The sequence below is a fragment of the Falco peregrinus genome, chromosome 4 (genome assembly GCF_023634155.1).
Source record: "Falco peregrinus isolate bFalPer1 chromosome 4, bFalPer1.pri, whole genome shotgun sequence".
In the NCBI taxonomy this organism is placed as follows: Eukaryota; Metazoa; Chordata; class Aves; order Falconiformes; family Falconidae; genus Falco; species Falco peregrinus.
In genome coordinates this window covers 98,114,189-98,132,455 of record NC_073724.1, presented here as the reverse complement: position 1 = coordinate 98,132,455, position 18,267 = coordinate 98,114,189, and the positions used below count along the sequence as shown (strand labels likewise).

The 18,267-nt window shown below is 49.4% G+C and overlaps 1 protein-coding gene and 2 non-coding genes across 3 annotated transcripts; 1 reads left to right on the top strand and 2 right to left on the bottom strand.

Annotated features, from left to right (window-relative positions):
• Positions 1–2,396: 2,396 nt before the first annotated feature.
• TRNAV-AAC (transfer RNA valine (anticodon AAC)) lies at positions 2,397–2,469 on the bottom strand. Its single transcript has one exon. It is a non-coding gene; the product is annotated as a tRNA-Val (tRNA).
• Positions 2,470–2,710: 241 nt separating this feature from the next.
• TRNAN-GUU (transfer RNA asparagine (anticodon GUU)) lies at positions 2,711–2,784 on the bottom strand. The gene has a single exon. It is a non-coding gene; the product is annotated as a tRNA-Asn (tRNA).
• A 6,213-nt stretch (positions 2,785–8,997) lies between these two features.
• Positions 8,998–16,939, top strand: ALOX5AP (arachidonate 5-lipoxygenase activating protein). Its single transcript, XM_005232047.4, has 5 exons — positions 8,998–9,231; positions 12,970–13,069; positions 14,296–14,366; positions 15,354–15,435; positions 16,069–16,939. Exons 1-5 carry the CDS (start codon positions 9,162–9,164, stop codon positions 16,229–16,231), a joined length of 486 nt encoding a protein of 161 aa, XP_005232104.1. The 5' UTR covers positions 8,998–9,161; the 3' UTR covers positions 16,232–16,939.
• The last annotated feature ends 1,328 nt before the right edge of the window (positions 16,940–18,267 follow it).

Genomic DNA, 18,267 nt, shown 5'->3' with positions numbered 1-18,267 from the left:
TTTTTACTGCCTCAGATCCTGTGCAAGTGAGAATTCAGCTGAGATTGGATGAAGACCCCATGACCAAAGAAACAGTTTGGAATTTGGTGGTTACTGGACTTCCTGTTTTGAGAATAGTTTTAAAATGCAACTTTTTAGTTGCCATAAAGAGAATACCAAGTGTTGTATTAGTTTTCTGTCCTTAAGAAATACACTAGGTGGGCATATAGCAAATACGATTAGTGAGCAAAAGTTAGTCACTGTATTTTGGAGGTTTTATCAGTGTTATAGGGTAAATTTCCAAAAGCCTTTTGGAAAGGCTTCGAGCAGTTCAAGGCATTGTATTTTACACGTTCTTCACTTCTTGCATCACGTGATCTTGTCAGTCTGTGTCTTCTGATTTGGGAAAGGCACAATTGTGGCACTACCAGATTTACAGCTTGTAGGTCAGAATCAGCTCTGTGGTGGAGGTAGCACTGATTCAGATCTTACTGCTTCATATGTTCAAACACTTTTAATCAAAGTACAGGGGTGGAAAAAGGGCCGCCTTCTCACATCCTGCCTACAATAAACCAGCCCATCTGCAAGGGAGCTGCCTGCATGGATTTTTAGCTGTGTACCTGCTGGAGCACTCCTAAAAATTCATTGTGGTGCTGATTATAAATCTGATTTTGATCTTGATGTTTTTCATGGGTGGCTGTTGCCAGCATTGGTTTCTGCTTTAAATAACTATTCCCTTTCTGACAGTGTATCAATGGGAGTGATCATGTCTTGTCTGTGTTCCTCTTGCAAACCTAAACAGCTGCTGTTCTCCATGTGAGCCCCTTTGTGCTCAGAGCAGAGCATGTTAACCTTCCAAGCAGATTATGCAGCTCAAAGTGTGCACTGTGATTTAAAGTCCACCAGGATTCAGTCTCGGAGTGGAAGAGCTTACAGTCTAAGTATAGATCTGAGGCAGTGTGCAGACGGAGCAAGAGAGAGAGTAAGGTTAACAGGATTACAAGGCTGATGAAGTTTGCAGCATGCTTAGTTTTGCACTGCTATGCACAAACACAGTGTGGTTGTGTACAAGGGAGACGCTGAAGCAGCACAGCACAGGAGAACGCGGCGGAGCCACGGGACTCACGAAGGAGAGCAAGTGCTGGGGAAGGAGCATAAGGCATCCCCTACCTGTTGGGGGCCAGGTGCCTCCAGCTTATGTTTTCTAGAGAGGCCGAAGAAATAAACCCTCGTGAGATATTTCTCCCTGGACATGGGTCTGTATTACTCTTTTATGCAAATGACCATCTACAGGGGCTTCTATAATGCCCAAGGCAGGGTTTGGGCTAGCTGTAATCTTGTCCCCGGATTTCCAGTTTAGAAACAGGGCAAGTAGGCAGGATGTTAAAATAACCCATGAGCCATAAGGGTTGGCAATACACTGGAAACCTGCCGTGGATGTACCTGGCAAGGAAGCATCTCCCCTTGCCTCTCCAGCAAAATGGAACTTTGGTCCTGGCAGCTGGTCCTGGTGCAGAACCTTCCAACGCAAATGCTAGATGGAGAATGCTAGATGAAGCAGAGAGCCCCAAATTATTTTATATCCGTTAGTGGACTTTGTGTTCAACCACTTTGGCTCAAAGAGAAGATGGCGCATAATTTTTCTGTATGAAATATGTACTTGAGCCTTTAAATGGTGTTTTACAGTTCTCCCATGCTGTAACTCTACCTTTTTCTGTAGGTTGTTTCATTTTTCTGTATCCATGTCTTTGCTGCCTGGCTTTTTCTGTTGGTGTAGCAGAGGGAGAGACTGAAGTCATGGGGAAAGCTGGGAGAAGTTGTGCATCTGGATTTTCTAAGACACCATTTTAAACTATTTCAGTGAGCATCCGGCTCGCTTTTTTTCTTCTCTCTGACTTGGAGCCTCTCTTTGCTAGGGAAAGATGAAGTTTTTAAGTGCTTTGTGCTGCAGCCCTGCAGACGTGACTGTGACCTGGCGTTCCCCGCGGCCAGCACCCCAGCGGGTCCCGCACAAGCCACCAAACGCTCTTCCACGCCTATGGCCGCTCGGGGACAAGCGGTGACAGTGCTCCCACTCGGGCCCGTACTGTTCCGAAGGTTTTGTCCCAAGTTTTCTGATGACGTTCAGACCGTGTCAGGTGAGACTCAGTTGTCCCCCCCGAGGCCGTCCTTCCGGGCAGACGGGGTGAAAGTGTTTGCGAAGGGAAAGCGTGTGCGGGGGGGGGAAGCATCAGCACCCAGCCCCGCCGCGGACCCGCCAGCCCCAGCTCGGTCGGTTGTTGCCTTCTCCCGCGGGGGCTGTCCCGTTCCTCCCCCACGCCGTGCAGAGCCGTTCCGTCCAACGGCCGCTGGCGCGTTTTCAAGGCGGAACCGGGAAAACCAAAAGCCGCGGTGACGTAGGGAAAGAAAATACATGCTGTTTCCGCCCGGTTTCGAACCGGGGACCTTTCGCGTGTTAGGCGAACGTGATAACCACTACACTACGGAAACTTCCGCTGGACTCCTATTTTTCTGCAGCGCCCCTTGACCGGGCGCAGGGAGCATGGCGGCGCGCAACAGAGCGGCACCCCAGCCGCCGCGCCGGCAGCAGCCACTGACACTCCTCCCGGCGGCGGACGAGGCCCTGGGGCTCAACGAGGGACTCAGGCAAAAAATAATACGACCCCGCCGCTGCGAAACCGGCCTCGCAGCGGAGAAAAAAAGACCCCAGCACCTGAAAAGTGGTGCTTTGCGTCCCTGGGTGGGCTCGAACCACCAACCTTTCGGTTAACAGCCGAACGCGCTAACCGATTGCGCCACAGAGACGCGCTGGCAAGCCTGCTCACCGCGCCGCTCCTGATCCCTGCGGCGGCCGGGGTGGGGCTTGGGGGGGGCCGTGGCTGCGCGTCCCCGCGGGAAGCGGCGCGCCCCCGCCCGTCCCTTTGGCATTCCGGCGGCGGGACGGCGGCTTGTGCTACAGCGCCTTGGGCGGCGGGGGGGGTAGGGGGTGGGGGGGTGCAATCACCGGGTTTGGGGGTGATTTGCTTTTTTAATCTAAAGAACATGAACACCACCACCTCCCACCCACCCCCACCACCCCCCGCGCTGTCACCGCGGCCTTTCCCGCAGGAGCAAGGGACAGGCGAGCAGCAGACAAGCAGAAAAGGAACAGCGTTCCAAGTTTGGTCTGTTGGTGGGACAGTTGCGAGTGAGAGCCTGAAAGCTTCGTGCTGAGACAACAGACCATGGTGCTGGCAAGCAGAAACCCCACGGTCATACACCAAGGACAAGGAACACAAACCCAAGCATCAGCCTATTGACACGTGGCCAAAGTATCCAGCACCTTTTCTTCCACAATCTCGATACGAAAAGGACTAGTTGTGACCACAGACTCGAGGAACAAAAGACAAAATTCATCCCACAAAATTGAAAGACCTTTGATAATTTGATTTGCAGGAGCTGATGGATAGTGAGAACACTGACAGAAATGAGCCATGGCAAAAGAAACATCTCCAAGGGGAGTGGAGGGGAACACCCAGGAATCTGCTGCCCAAGCAGCCTCCCTTCAGCTCTGAAAATTCTATGAAACAAATTTTTAAACAATTCGCAGCCACCTAAAAGGTAATAAGGTGAAAACGACAGCCAATGTGAGTTGTGAAAATGAAATTGTGCCAAAGGAGTGTAATTTGCCTTCAGGAATCCCAGGTCCCAGAGACAGAGGACAAAGGCTGGAGTGAGGAAGACATATCCTTGGTGGATGAGGACCAGGTCAGGGCATACTTAAGCAACCTACACGTACATAAGTCTGTCGGCCCTGATGTGATGTACCCACAAGTGCTGAAGCAGCTGGCAGATGTCATTGCAAGGTCACTCTCAATGATCTTGGATCGATTATAGCAGCTGGGAGAAGTGCCCAAGGACTTGCCACCAAGAAAGCACGCCACCCCCAACTTCAAGAAGGGCAAGAAGGATGACCTAGGGAACTACAGGCCAGTCAGCTTCACCTTGATCCCTGGGGAGGTGATACAGCGGCTCATCCTGGAGACCATCTTCAGGCACATCAAGGACAAAGAAATTGTTAGTAGTCAGTATGGCTTCACCAAGTGTCCTGTAAGATCCTCACAGAGAATCCGTTGGTGTATGGGTTGGATAAGCAGGTGGTGAGGTGGATTGAAAACTGGCTGAACACCACCGGAGGGTGGTGGCCAGTGTCATGATCTGGTTGGAGGCCAGTAACTAGTGGTGTACCCCAGGGATCAATGCTCCTCAACATCTCAATTAATGATCTGGATGATGGGGCAGAGTGTACCCTCAGCAAGTTTGCAGACAACAGAGAACTCAGAGGAGTGGCTGTGAGACCAGAGGGTCAAGCTGCTATCCAGAGGGTGGGCTGGAGAAATGGGCCGGCAGGTACCTCACAAAGTTCATGGAAGCCACCCCTGTAGCCCCTCTGCTACCAAAACCTTGCCATGCAAACCCATTGCACAATGGCTGCTGAGAAGCTGCTTCTTGGGAGCAAGGAAGGGAAAGATGACAGAGGAGATCCCCACAAGGTGGCTCTGCCACTCACCGGGCACCACTCAAACCCTACGGATCAATAGCTTCCTGGGAGACTCCTGGGCTTTGCCAAAAAGGCCTCAGAAGGTGCTGTCCTGTGCCCCCGCTCCATCCTTTGGTCTCCTGATGGCAGGGAAGATACCAAATCTGCCAGCATGCCCAAGCTGGAGGCGGGCTTCCAGCACCTTGCTGGAGGGACTCAGATTCAAACTAGTCTCACTACATTGCAGCTCCTCTCCAGGCTCAACCTGCTGAAATTTAATAAAGATGAACCCAAACAGCTGCTCTGGGGCCGTCAAGCCCGGCGCGCACGCTCTGTCACACAGGGCTCGCCGGAGAGGCAGGAACGCAGCCGGGAGAGCAGTGGGCGAGACACGGAGCGGAGCGTGAGGAGGAGGCTGTGCCAGGGACCGGGGGGACCATGGGCTCTGTCTTCAGGTGCTGTGTTTTGAGCAGAACCTGTACAAATGGAGTGTGGAGGCAGTAATGAAAAGGAAGAAGTTTGGGAAATGTGGAGAAGGATGGGTTTTTGAGGCAGTGCTCTGATTGCTTCCATGGTGTCACTCTCTTGGCCGTGCAAAATGCAGACAGCATTTAAAAAGCTGCAGCGTGCCCTGTTGCACTTCACGTTTCCAGCTCTGTTTATGCTCTCCTTCAGGTTTTTGTCAGGCTTCGGAGAGGATGTGATGCTGAAGCAGACTGACGTGATGGCAGGTAGTCACACACGCCTATGTAGATGTACTATATAGTTGGTGGTTCTGTGGTGCTTTAAGTTTGCAAAGCACAGTGCTAATACCAACCAACCAGTTCAAGAGGCTCGTGTCCCATTGCATTTATGATAAAGCATGATGGCTGTGTGTCGCCTGACATTTGTATATGGGAGCTTCACAGCAGCAGCTTTTATTTTACAAGGAGATGCACTTTCATTGGAGTCCTTGCAGCCAAGCACTGAGCAGCATGCATGAGAGGAGAGATGAACATCCCAAAAGATATTTATAGATCTGTGTTCCCAGTCCTTTCCTCTTCAGTACGAAAGCAATTCTACAAAAGGATTATTTTGACTGGCTGTTCAAGATTTCCAGAGGAGGAGATTAATGTGTGGGAAGCCTTGCAGCACAACTGGAAAAGCTCGCTGGCTTTGCACATTTTCATGAGTTTCATGGCTCACTGTGTCAAGGTTATCTCCCTCAGACAGGACGATGTAGATGTCAAACAGCAATACAGCAAGCAGAAGGGCTGGGGTCTGACAGCAGCTGCTGAAGCACAGAATTACCTGTGCCTGGAGAGCACCGACCACAACTGGGGCTTACAGCTGATGCAGGCACTGATCCCCAAGGTGTCTACCACCACCACCCCACCACCCCCTTTATTTTTTATCTTCTTAAGAAAAATCCATTATTTCAAATGGCCAAGTGGAATATGATGGAGGTGTCCTGCACTGATCTTTCTACCAGGTGGACAGGGTTTTATGGTGGTGCCAACTTTGCCTGACTGAGACAGTGATCTTGTGTGTATCCCGCAAAAGAAGAGGAGGCAAGAGCCACCCAGATGTTTAGGTCTCAGGGAGAGGGAACAATATGATGTGTAGATATGACATAAGCTGTTCACAGATTCATTTTGGCCCCACCTTAGCCCTTCCTTGCCAAGGCAATCCCCCAAATTGCCAAAAAAATTGCCAAAACCTCCTTCCATCCTGCAGCTATGCCACTCCTAAGGGGTATGAAAAGATAATACTCCTGGCAAGGGATTTCTGCTCTGTCCCACCATACTTACAACAGTGTTGCTCTGCCACAGTAAAGAGATGGAACTTCCTCTACATCTCTCATACCCTCTTGATTTCCTCTGCTTTGCCTTAAGGAAAACCCTCAGAGTGATGTTGCACTTAAAAAAAAACACCCAAAACGCCACAGTTCTTATTTTACAGCAGCCATACCAAACAGATTCTCACTGGCAAAGCTTTTTTTTTCCCCCTGCACACCCAGAAATCAGCTTAGCAAGCCCTGGAGTTGATGTCATGGGGGTTTGTTTTGCATGGAGGAGGGTGAAGCCCTATTTTCCTCTATGCATACGTGAGGGGTGACTTTGGAGCGAGCCTTGGCAAAAAGCAGTAACAGGCTGGGTTTCCAGCAAAGCGCCAGTGCCGCCGGAGGGTCCTTTGGTGCCAAGAAGTGCCAGGGGATGGGGGGAATCAGAAGGGGCAGAGCAGAAGAGCAAAGCAGGGATAAGGATGATGTAAGAGGTGCTGAGCAGCAGCAAAGCAAAGATGTGGAAAACAAAAGAGTGAGATGAAGAAAAAACGAAGGCATCAGCTGCTCAGCCCTCGCAACCTGGCAAGCACATGGGCTGTGGGCTGGAAGCTTGGGCTGGCCAGCTCGAAAACCCGCTGGCATAAACTCCTGGTACAGGTTTTTGTTTTGCATTATGGCAACTTCAAACCTTAGCAGCCTGACTCCTACCCCCTTTAATATGATGCTTCTGCCAAACTGAAGTCACCTATAGGAAGCCTTTGAAAGCAGGGAAGTGTGTGCATTTTCATGGAAGTTGGAGCAGATCTCAGATCAGGCTCATCTGCTTTTACTGCCCCTTGTAAATCAAAAGCAAGCTGCAAGTGCCTGGTAGGTTTACACCAGCATAACACAGGCAGAAGAAAGAGAAGGATCTGTGTCTGCTGTGGGAGGATGACTAGGAGTGGTCCTGCGGCAGATACCCTGAGGACCTGTGCTGTCTCCTTTGCCCTCTCCCATCAGCAGCTCACTCCTGCCTGCCCGAGCCCATGCACAGGTCCTTTCTTCACAGTCACAGAACGGGTATCTGCTTGGACAATATTCCTCTTTTGGCTTAATTGTGTAACCACTCTTTAGGTGATGGGTTTTCCTCCTCAGATTAGTAGTAGCTTAGAATTAAATACCATCCTTAAATACCAGCTACGATTCTGTGCTTAGTAGACCACAAAGCATAAACTTTGATGGTCAAGTAAGAAAAGACTGTTTTGTGGGGGCAAAGAGAGCTTCAGTCCAAATAAAAGCATTCTCAAAGTGCTATTGTACTTCTTTTTTTGTTCTTGGGTTTGTTGTTTTTTATTTGCTTTTTTTTTTCCCCTAAAGCAAATTTTCCAAGAGTTAAAATTCTAAACCTAGATACTATTTATGGCCTTGCTTTTCACACAGTCATGTCTGCATGGACTGCAGGGAAGGGAAGGTGTCCCAGAAAGACAGCTTTTTCCTGTTAAGTTAACAGTAGGTCACCACTCGAAATGTTTATCGCCTGCCTCTCAGCCAGCATGTTTCTGTATATTTGCTTGTACCCAAAGTACTTCAGAGTTTTCCAGATATAATAGTACAGATGATAATAATTTGCATGGTAGAGAAACTGAATAAAAACACTGTTGCAGGTAAACATGTCCTCGTTAAACAAGATGGATTTTGCAGCTTGGCTCCCGCTGGGAACTTCTACCAGGCTGTGTCCCATCCAGAGAGGTAACCAGTTATCTGGACACGGTTTGGATGCTAGGTGGCACTCAGACCTTCTGGGTAGTATGTGGCAGAGTAGACACAGACAGATAGGAAAAAAGTTGTCCAGGATTCTGTCCAGTGAAAATATTACTTCTATTGGTGTTAAATCCCTACTAAAGGTAAGCATTTTCCATAAGGCTTTTCCCCATCAGAATATGGGCAAAAGAGAGTAGAGTAGTTAGGGTCAGCGAGTGATATACACTTTGGTTGAGGATGCTTTCCAATGATCTTACAGAAGCTGCGGGACTTTCTGCAGCCGTCCAACACTGCAATCTGTGCTTCCCTGCCTTCTTCACCACAGGGTCAGCACTGAGGTGTGCACATGCTGCAGCAATTATCTTCAGCCATATTGGGCTTTGACTGATAAAATTGGGGTGCAACTGTGAAGTCTGAGCCTGTAAAATGCCGAATGCTGGCAGCTGTTACTGTCTTCCAGGGAGTTATTTGTAGGGGGAAGGATGCAGGATCTATCTCTGGTAATGAATGATGGTTTTCTGTGCCCACCCATGATGCTCGCAGCATTTGTGTACTGCCTGTTTAAATACGCCAGATGGATCAGGAGCTTTTTGCTTGCAACCTGGAGGCCTTTTTGCTTGCAACCTGGAGACCTGGGGTCTCCTCACTGGCGAGGCTGATGGAGATGTGACTAGGGAGGACACATGTCTGAGAGCAGCAGTGTTGTTGAGACTCACCAAAGTTATTTCTCCTCCCAGACACTTGTGGGGTGGTCGGGCACTTGCAGGCAATGCCATGACAGCCTGGCTGGTCTCTTCCAGCCTTTCTGCTCTTGCACACAGCTAGCCAAATGTTCAGGCATACTTTAGATATCAAGGTTGCTATTCTGCTCCTGTACAGGAAGGACAATAGATACCTATCCACAATATAGACCCTCTCAGATCACAAACATAGGATCTCTTGTTTCTCTGGGCTTCGTCTGTGTGTGATGACTGAGCGAGCGGGCGAGCCTGTGGCTGTGTTGCTCTGACAGGCACCTGGGTGCTGCCACTCTCCTGTGAAGCCATAGGAAGTGTTTCATGATTCAAGATAAGAAAGACCTTCACTTCCTCCTTCTGTGCTCGTAGGGCTGAGCTGCTGCCGAGGCTGCAACATCCACCCCGACAGCCTGCTTGCAAAATGGACCAGGAAACCGTGGGAAGCGTTGTCCTGCTCGCCATTGTCACCTTGATAAGTGTTGTCCAGAATGGTAAGACAAAAATAAGCATTTATTTAAAGGCTAAAAGGGAGCTGGGAAGAGTTCGGGATGATGTATGCTGATCTGATCTTTGGCTAGATAACCTCTGGTTGTAAGTGTGCCTAGGCATGACTTTGGCTTTGGAAATTATTTTCAAAGCATGTGATTTTGCATGCCATTGTCGCAGTGTCTTGGCAGTGACATGGTCCTACTCTGTGCTATTCTAGAGTGAATTTGTTGTACATATGCCAGCTAATGAAAGGACTAATATACTGGGGTACCCTGTGAAAATATGTATTTTGATTTGAGGACCGAGACCTCCTTTCCTGGCTGAAGCCCCTGATGTGGGCCGCCAAGGCTGCTCTCCAGCTGGAACCCCGCCGCCATGGGCAGGGGCCAGGGCCCCGGGGCGCTGCGGTGGCTCAGACCTTTGCACAGAGTTTGGTCAATGGGGCAAAACTCCGTCAACTCATTGCAGGATTCTGTTTGGGTTATTTGTGGACAGGCAGATCTCCTGTATTCCCACATGTCCACATCCTACAGTCCAACTAATCTCAATTAACTGCGGTCCTAAGAACACTGCGCATTTCCTGCAAGGGAGAAGTTTCCATTTTTAGCTCTTATTCAGACCTCTGTAGTCTCAACTGTTCTTCAGCATTTTTTAAATAATACAACAAGTTTCAAATTTCTCTCTTGTGCAAATCTGATTTCAACTTGATCATAATCTCTTACAAATACTTAATCACTTTAGCAGGAAATTCTGCCCAGAGTACTGAGAAGGGAGTGAGTTTTGCCCCAGCTGCACTGATATTACCCAGGTTCAAGAAGAGTCAGAACTGGGATGAGGGGCTGATGCAAGTGCTGAAAATCTCCTGTGAAGGCTTCTTGGTACAAATGGGAGATTCCCACTGAGTGCAAAGTCCACATTTGGTCCTAGGAAATGGGCTATTCTTGGGCTGCTGCAGAGAGGGGAAGTGGTGGGAGCCTCAACACAAGCCTGGCTGCAAGGGAGAAAAAAAAAAAAAAAAAGATGCAGACTGGTTTAGTTTCGACATAGACACTAAATGCCACATCGTTTACCCCAATACTGTTTTCTGGTAAATGCACAGCATGTGACATCACCAGAATATGGCACATTGAGATCACAGCACATACTGCAATTGAATGTGTCAAATATATATTTCTTGCTATTTAAACAAATGGCTTTATATTCAGGGTTTTCTCCTCTGACTCTGAAACTTGGGCATTTGCCTTCCAGCCTGACACACGCTTTTATCTCATGGAAATTTGTCTGTGAGATTATTGACCCAACTGCTGCAAGCAGGCAGCACGATGCTTGGCAGAGAACTTAGCATGCCAAGCACGAGTGGCACACAGCCCTAAGCCATGATTTCAGACCTTGCATCATCTGTTTTCCTTCTCCCAGGATTTCTGTCTAGAAAGACCATACTGACATGCAGTTCTGCAATGAATGCAATAATTAAGGCAGTAGAAATGCTTGTCAAGGGACATCAGTTGTACTGAACTCTTGCTATGGCTCTGGTTCAGCAAAGCATTTGGGCTTCAGCTTAACTGTCTTTAAGTACATGAAGTCAATATGATGCAAATTCGGGTTTGTATGCTTTTCTGCATCTGGTGCAGGATTAGAAAATAGTCTGGGTGAATGCTGTTATTCCTGAAGCTGGAGGTGGGCTGTGGTGCTGCCCCAGTCTGATGTCTATTTACTGCCACTTTCTTCAGGTTGGGAATCTCCATATCCCACAGAATGACTCTTGCGGCCGGATGCCACTGAGTCATGCCTTTAGCTTTAGGTTTTGGTTTTGCATCAGAAAGATGTTGCAATTCATCAGCTTTCAGGATTCATCAGCTTTTACTCCTCAGTATCTCTGAAGTGAGACAAAGCCTGTTCCTCATCCACAGTGTGGGTGTACATGATAACCCTACCGTGCCTTTGCCCTACTGTCCAGTCCTTTGGCCCAGGATCCATACACCGTATCAGAGACGGCAAAAGCTTCCAGGACAGATGCCTGGAACTCCACAGCCAGATCCTTCCCTGGAGACCCAGCACCCCCAGGCCTGCCCAGCTCTCATCCTAGATGCTGTGCACCTGGAGTGTCACCACTGGCACTTCCAAGCTCTTGTCCTTGGTTACAGCTGTCATGTTGGACATGTCTGTGTTCAGCCTGATGGCTCTCAGCATCGCAGAGCCTCTCTGCAGTGGCTTGCTGGCATTTGGGAAGTGGCAGCACCTGCTGCAGTGGTGAGATTTATATATATATGTATATATAGCTTACTCTCGGCTTTCTCTGAAGCTGTGGCATCTTCTAGTAATTTCACATACATGCTAAAAGGAAGAGAGAAGGTATTGTGCATATCCCGGTGAGCCCATGCAGTCCCAGACCTGCAGGAAGTGGTTTCTCATCACTGCAGCTTTGCACTGGACAAAACAATGCTGTTCAACCTAGTCCTCTTCAACTAGGTCCTCCTAGACCCTCTGAGCAGGTTAATAACCCCATGCCAAAGGCTGGGGTGGTGGGCAGGTGGAGATGCTGAGAGCTTGCAGTGCCTGTGCCACTGGATGGTGTTGGCTCCGGGTCCCCCAGGGCCAGGTCCTCCAGGAGCCAACCAGTGCTCCGTGCTGGTGGCAGTGGGAGGGTCTGTAGCTTGGCTCAGGGTGGGGACGCTGGCTTAAAGCACTGTGGGTTTTCCAGCACTGTGGGTTTTTCCAGAGAAAGAATGTATGTACCTAGGGAATCACTCAGTTTAGGAAAGCAAAAAACTCAGTAGCTTGTAGTGAAGGCAATGGAAGTACAAAGAACATACTTACAGCATCAGTAAGGGGATAAAAGAGGTGACTTCACATTCCAGGGATGAAATCCTGCAGCTTATCAAGTCACATTTCTACTGCTATAATAACATCTTTCCTGATGGGTTATCTTTTATATATAACTTTTGTTAATATTCTAAACCATAGGGTGATTTGGGTACACTGAGATGGGATGCACAACAATACAAAGCTTGCAGCTTGTAGCCTGTTGGGGCTCTGTCTGGTGTATTTAGACACATGATTTAATGGTCTCTGGTTTGGTGTCATCAGATAAAATGTGTTTGTCAAGCATATGACACATTATCTTGAGGTGCTGCGTTTTTGCGACAGCTAGCACCCTAACACAACACTGTTGCTTTAAAGGAGGATACACACAAGATGGGCAGAGCGAGGTCAGCCCTCAGGACCAGGTTTTCAATGGGCCTTTCTGGAAAATAGAGCAGCCCTGCAGGATGTCCCTGGTTTGGCAAATGGGTATCACTAAAAGAGAATAGATTCCCTTGTCTCCCTGCTCTGTTAGAGGCTGAGATCTGAGGTTGGCAGCTCTGACTGGAAAGCTTTGTCCCCACTGAGGGCTCAAAGGGCCGAGTCAGGATTGTACTTCTGCAGCAGAGAGAGGTGCAGGCTGCCAGAAGTGCCGTGTGGGAATGAAGCAGGGCTCAGAGATGAGGGCAGGCTACCAGTCACGTACAGGCATGTGGGGATGTCTGAGGTCACATCGCACTGCACCCTTGTGCAGAGGGTTCGATTATACCTTGGTGACAGATCTAGCATGCTGGCCACATCCTGCACCCCTGCACACCCACCTCCTCTCCTGCCATCCAGCCTGGATGCTCATGAGAATAGAGCTGAGCCTACAAAGCCCAGCTTCTGCAATAACTCCAAGTTACATCTCAGGTTGAATACTTTGTGTTTTTTAACAGCTTTTTTTGCTAGCAAAGTGGAGCATGAAAGCAAACACTGCAACGGCAAGGGCTTCCAGCGGCCAGGATCCTCTGCCTTTGACCGCGTCTACACTGCCAAGTGAGTAGGCAAGCTGTGAGGAGCCGGTGGTGGCAGAGCGGGGTTTGTCTCTCTCTTCGTTAGGGTTTAATACAAACCCTTTTGGCGTCCAGAGGTGGGCTCCAAATGCCCTCAGATGAAGGCTTTGGCTGCATTCCCTTGCTGTGTGCATTGCAGCTGTGTTCAGACCCATGGTTTTCCAATATGGTGAACCCAGCTCCCTTCTGGACATCACGTACCATACTTATATTGGACTTACAGCCCTGATGAGTACCATGGCCCTTCATTTGGGAACCAGTTCACCCAGCAGTAGCTAATGCTGGAAGCGTGATACCAGCACAGCCAATGTTCCCAAGGGCACTGCATCTCAAAAGGAAAGAGCTGGCAGAGAGGTGCCAGCTTGCTGAGGAGCAGGTTGGTGGCAAAGCTCATACAAACCCCTCAGTTTGGGCAGCTCGGTCAGCACGTGGCTCTCCACTTCTCCACCACACTTGTACCTCTTGTCTTTGACATCCCTTCAGAAAGATCAGAGGGGAAAATTGATTCCAACCCAGGAAAGAAAAGAACATAAAATATTTATTATTACCCGTGAAGTACTGAAAATGTGCTTGAGACTGGATGGAATGTCCAAGTGCTGCCCTTCACAAGTGTGCAACCCCTGCCAAGGGCAGGGTGCTTCCCCCTCAGACAGCATTGCCAACTGGACGAGGCAGCTGGAAACCACTCCTGTTCCCCTGCAAAGACACGTTAACTCTGTGAGATGCTCATGTTTGTGGTGTGATTCTCCTTTTGTTGGTCGCATGCAGTTTTCAATGCCAATAACTTGATTAATATGACTTAATTACGAGTATTTTCCAAGCCAATAAAGCACACGGCATCTATTATACACGTGCCATAATCAAACCTGTTAAGAGGAGGAAAGCAGCTTTCGCAGGTGCCAGGCATGTGTGTGGAACGGTTTGCTTGCCTCATTGGGCAGGACAAAGGCATCCATTATCCGGGGGAGGAAGCAGGGAAGGAGACCGGGGGTGAGGCAGCCGCGGTTTTCAGGCATGGACATGCCAGCCAGCCCCCAGCAGCTGCCTGCTGCGGGCAGCTCAGGGGCCTCCCACCGCTCCGCAGTAAAAACCCACCTGCAATGGTGTTAGCACAGCCCTAATTCACACCCCACCATTCTTTGCTGGTGTAATGTTGATTTTGTGTCTATTTCCTGTGTTCTGACCTCTGTCATATAAATTCCTTCCCAGCCAGAACTGCGGACATGCGTACCCTACGTTTCTCGCTGTGCTTTGGTGCGCTGGCCTTCTCTGCAGCCAAGGTAACACTCATTTAGGGTTTTTTTCCTTTCATCCTTGCACCGCTTTCAGCAAGGGATGGTGGGTGCTTTGGAGGTTACACTTCCAGGGACCAAATCCTCCTGCAGCGGGGGAACCTGTCTCCCCCGTCTGTCCTGCAGCTACATATGCGGTGGCAGTGGCAGCACACTCCTGGCACGGTTTATGCCAACAGATGTGTTCCCAGACATGATTCAGGACAGTCCAGGCCAGGGACAATTCCCATACAGGCATTACAGGTGAGATCCCTGGGTTTTTAGTGGAGGGTTTAGTATTTGGATGCCGGATGCCACATTATTCACCCTCGGGACTCAAAACGGGCTCATTTGACTAAACTGCCAGAGCTGCCAGCCCTTCCCAGTGCTGAGGGCAGCCCAGGAGTATGTACCTGCACTTCTAAATATGATCGCCTTGAATGCAATTTGAGGTTACCTAAAGTTGAGTACTTTCCTGGGGTCTGTGGCTATTCTTTCTGGAAAAGAGAAGTTTCCTGACCAGGAGAAGGGGGCTTTTCCCTGCAGGTCTGGGGAAAACTAGGATTAGTGGGGAAAGCCCCTTTTTTTGGGCTCAGAAATGAGTACAGGACCATAGTGCTGTCCTCTACCTGCTCCTAGACTAGCGCATCTATTGGCTGCTGTTTCTTTCCAGTGAAGACAGTGCCTGAGCTGGCACCCTCCTCCCTGAGCCCAGCGTGACCCACACTGGGTTTCTGACAGGGACGAGTGTGTGCTCAGCACTGGGCAAAGCTGTGTGCAGTATTATACCCAAAAAGTTTTCAGAAAAGTCAGAGCGAGGGCAAGGCAAGTGCTTGGTTTCCCATGCAAAGGTCTCCATCCCGATTCCAGAGCTCATCCTGAAACCCAGGGCTGCAGGTTCCCCTTTCCCAGTCTGGCCCAGGCAGCAGGTGAGGACATTAGGTACAGTGACACCTGGGCTGGGGTTTCTAACACCTTGCTTTACCCGTTACCCAGCTCCTGCTGCCTTTGCTGGCCTGATGTACTTGTTTGTGAGGCAGAAGTACTTTGTGGGCTACCTCGGGGAAAGGACTCAGAGGTAAGGACTTGCAGTGCCTCTTTGCAAAATCTGGGATGCAATGGCAGCAGAACCAGATGCTGCCACTTGTACAGGCACAGCTGCCAGCTCATGGTGCTGCTTGTGATGGGTGCTTGCATGGGGTAGGGCAGGAAAGCCCTACTCTTCTGGGTGCATGGGGAGAGCTGTGGGAGACGTGCAGCAGCACTGGGGTCAGGGGAGCTGCAGGAACGGAGCGGCTGCTTCGGCAGCTTCTGCCCACAGCCTCTGCAAACACACAAATTTGCATGTTCGTGCTACTATTTGTGCAAGATCATCCTTTGCTATTAATAAAGCTCATTACACACATGTGGAACAAGGTCATCCCAGCCTGTGATGGCTGAGAAAACATACAAGTCCCTCTGAATAGCCGCTTTAGCAAGCAGCAGCTTACGCTGAGCACGGCAGGCCAAAGCCAGACCCAAATGCATCCTGAAAATGGCATTTCAGACCTTGCAGCTGCCTTGCAATGCCAGACAGAGCAGCAATTTGCCCCCCTGTCTCAGTGCCTGAGGTCTTTCAGCTGGTCTCAACAGCAGACTCCGAAGCCTGAGGACTTCTCCCGTGAGGTGATGTATGTTAATGACTTGCTTTCCACTCTTTCTGTCTCCTCAGCACTCCTGGTTACTTGTTTGGAAAGCGCATCATATTGTTCCTGTTCCTCATGTCCGTGGCTGGAATACTCAACTACTACCTCGTCTTCTTTTTTGGAAGTGACTTTGAAATGCATATAAAAACGATAACCAGCGCGATCTCCCCGTTGCTGCTCATACCCTAGCTCCCTGCAGCACTGAGAGGGTCAGCATGGCTAATGTATCAATACCCAGAAGCAGCTATAATTCAACTGTTTAAGAAATGAACCTGTAACCCTTTTAGATTGCTGTAAATCTCATGCTTGATGGGCTTTGTAGTTTGATTTAACCTTGCTTTTTCCTTCAGGAAAAAGATTTATCGTGAGCACTCAGCGTGCCCAAGGAATGGTAACAACTTCCAGTTAGTTCTTTAGAGTTTTTTCTTTAAACTGCAGTTTACAAGCTGATTGCATGACTGGGGCATTGTATGCTTGCTTCATAACTGCATTGTACTTAGCTTTAGTCCCCAAACACAGGAGCCTCTCAGAATCGTCCCTGACCGATGACTCCTGCAGTTATCCTCATGCACAGGCACAGCCTCTTGCCAGCATCCTGCATGCCCCTGCCCACACAAAGACACGGACCAGCCTCTTCACCTACCATTTCCCTCCCACTTGTTGATGACTGAGCTCCTGCTGCTGCAGGAAGATGGCAAATTGGTCCCTGTCTGGTCTTCCTTGATAAATATTCATGTGCGTAATGCTCCTGACACTGATCTCATTTGCACTTCAGCCTTTTTGTTCTCCCAGAGCTGTGGAAAGGGATCTTGCGTAAATGAGAAGCTGGTTTATTGACAGTGGGGTTGGATTTGTTTTGCTTGGCTTTGTTTAATAAAACAGTTTAAAAGGATGAAATTTGTTTGATCCCATCTTCTTTGCCTGCTGCATGATCCTGACGCCCCATGGCTCAGCAGCTGGCCGGTGAGCGCAGCAAGAGGAGCAGTGCCTGGCTCTTTGTGCAAGCTGCTAATTGCCCTGGGCACAGCCTCGCAAGGACGCAAGTTTAACAACTCCCTCTCTATTAGCAAATTCAATTTTCTTCCTCTGGCACTAACAATGTGCCCCTACAAGTCCGTACCGAGGAGTGGTTTGGTTGGAGAAGCGAACCGAGGTAGACAAATAGGCTGGTGCAATTTTTTAAACATTGCTACCCTATGAGTTCTTAAGCTCTTAAGCCTGTCTGATTACTGAATGCAGGATGGATAAAGCTGTATTTTATGACTCCTTTGGGAGGGACAGAGACTCCTTGCTATGTGAGAAGAGGGTTTGCAGAGTTGTTGGCAAAAGCAAGCACAGAACGCCGCCTGCCTTTGTACCACACCAAGGCTGGTGGGTTTCGTTGCTGCCCGATGGGGCAGAGGTGCTTGTGCACAGCTGCTCTCCTCTGCACCTGTCCATTTGCACTGCTGAAATAACAGATATCGTTTCTCAGTTTTTAATCTTCTGCAGGAATTTTAGATGTGAGAGATTAGTAATAAACCTATGTACTGCACCATGATTAGCTAATAAATGTTCTCACTGGTTAGAATAGGTAATTCAAAAAAACATAACATAACCCTCTAAATTATAGCTGCAGACACACCTTATTCCTGGGTACAGCAGTTACGTTCCTTCCCTCCCCTCCATCTCTAGTGATGGTAACACACTCCAAACCCTTCACACCACACTTCTCTGCCACTCTCTCCCTCCACAGCTCATGAGCAGCTGCCCATCCTTGGTGGTGAATCCCCACCCCTCTGCCCTGTGGGGTCAGCCCAAGGGATGGCAGCGCCTCAGGAGGAGCGGAGTAACCCCTGTGGCCAGGACTTACAGAGCTCTTCCACATTGCTGATATCAGCAAAGCCTCACACTGCCACCGCAGATGTCACCCGGTTCAGGAGGAAATGCTTCACCAGCGCCACAGTCCCAGCTCTGCAGCCAGCCTGGTCTCCCAGAGGTCTAAGGCTTGTCGATGGAGACCGTCGCTTGTGGGAGGTGACTCTCCCAACCTTATGTGTCCACCCTGCAGGTCTCGGCAGCTGAGTGTCTCCCCTGGTGCCTTTTTCTCCTCTATAGCAAGAAGCATCTCACTTGACCTCCTTCTGATGTCCCCTGCTAGCATGAGAGGAGGCACTCCTCCAGCCAGCTATAAAGGGCAGAGGATTCAAATGTCTATTTTGGGTCAAATGATCTATCTCAGCACT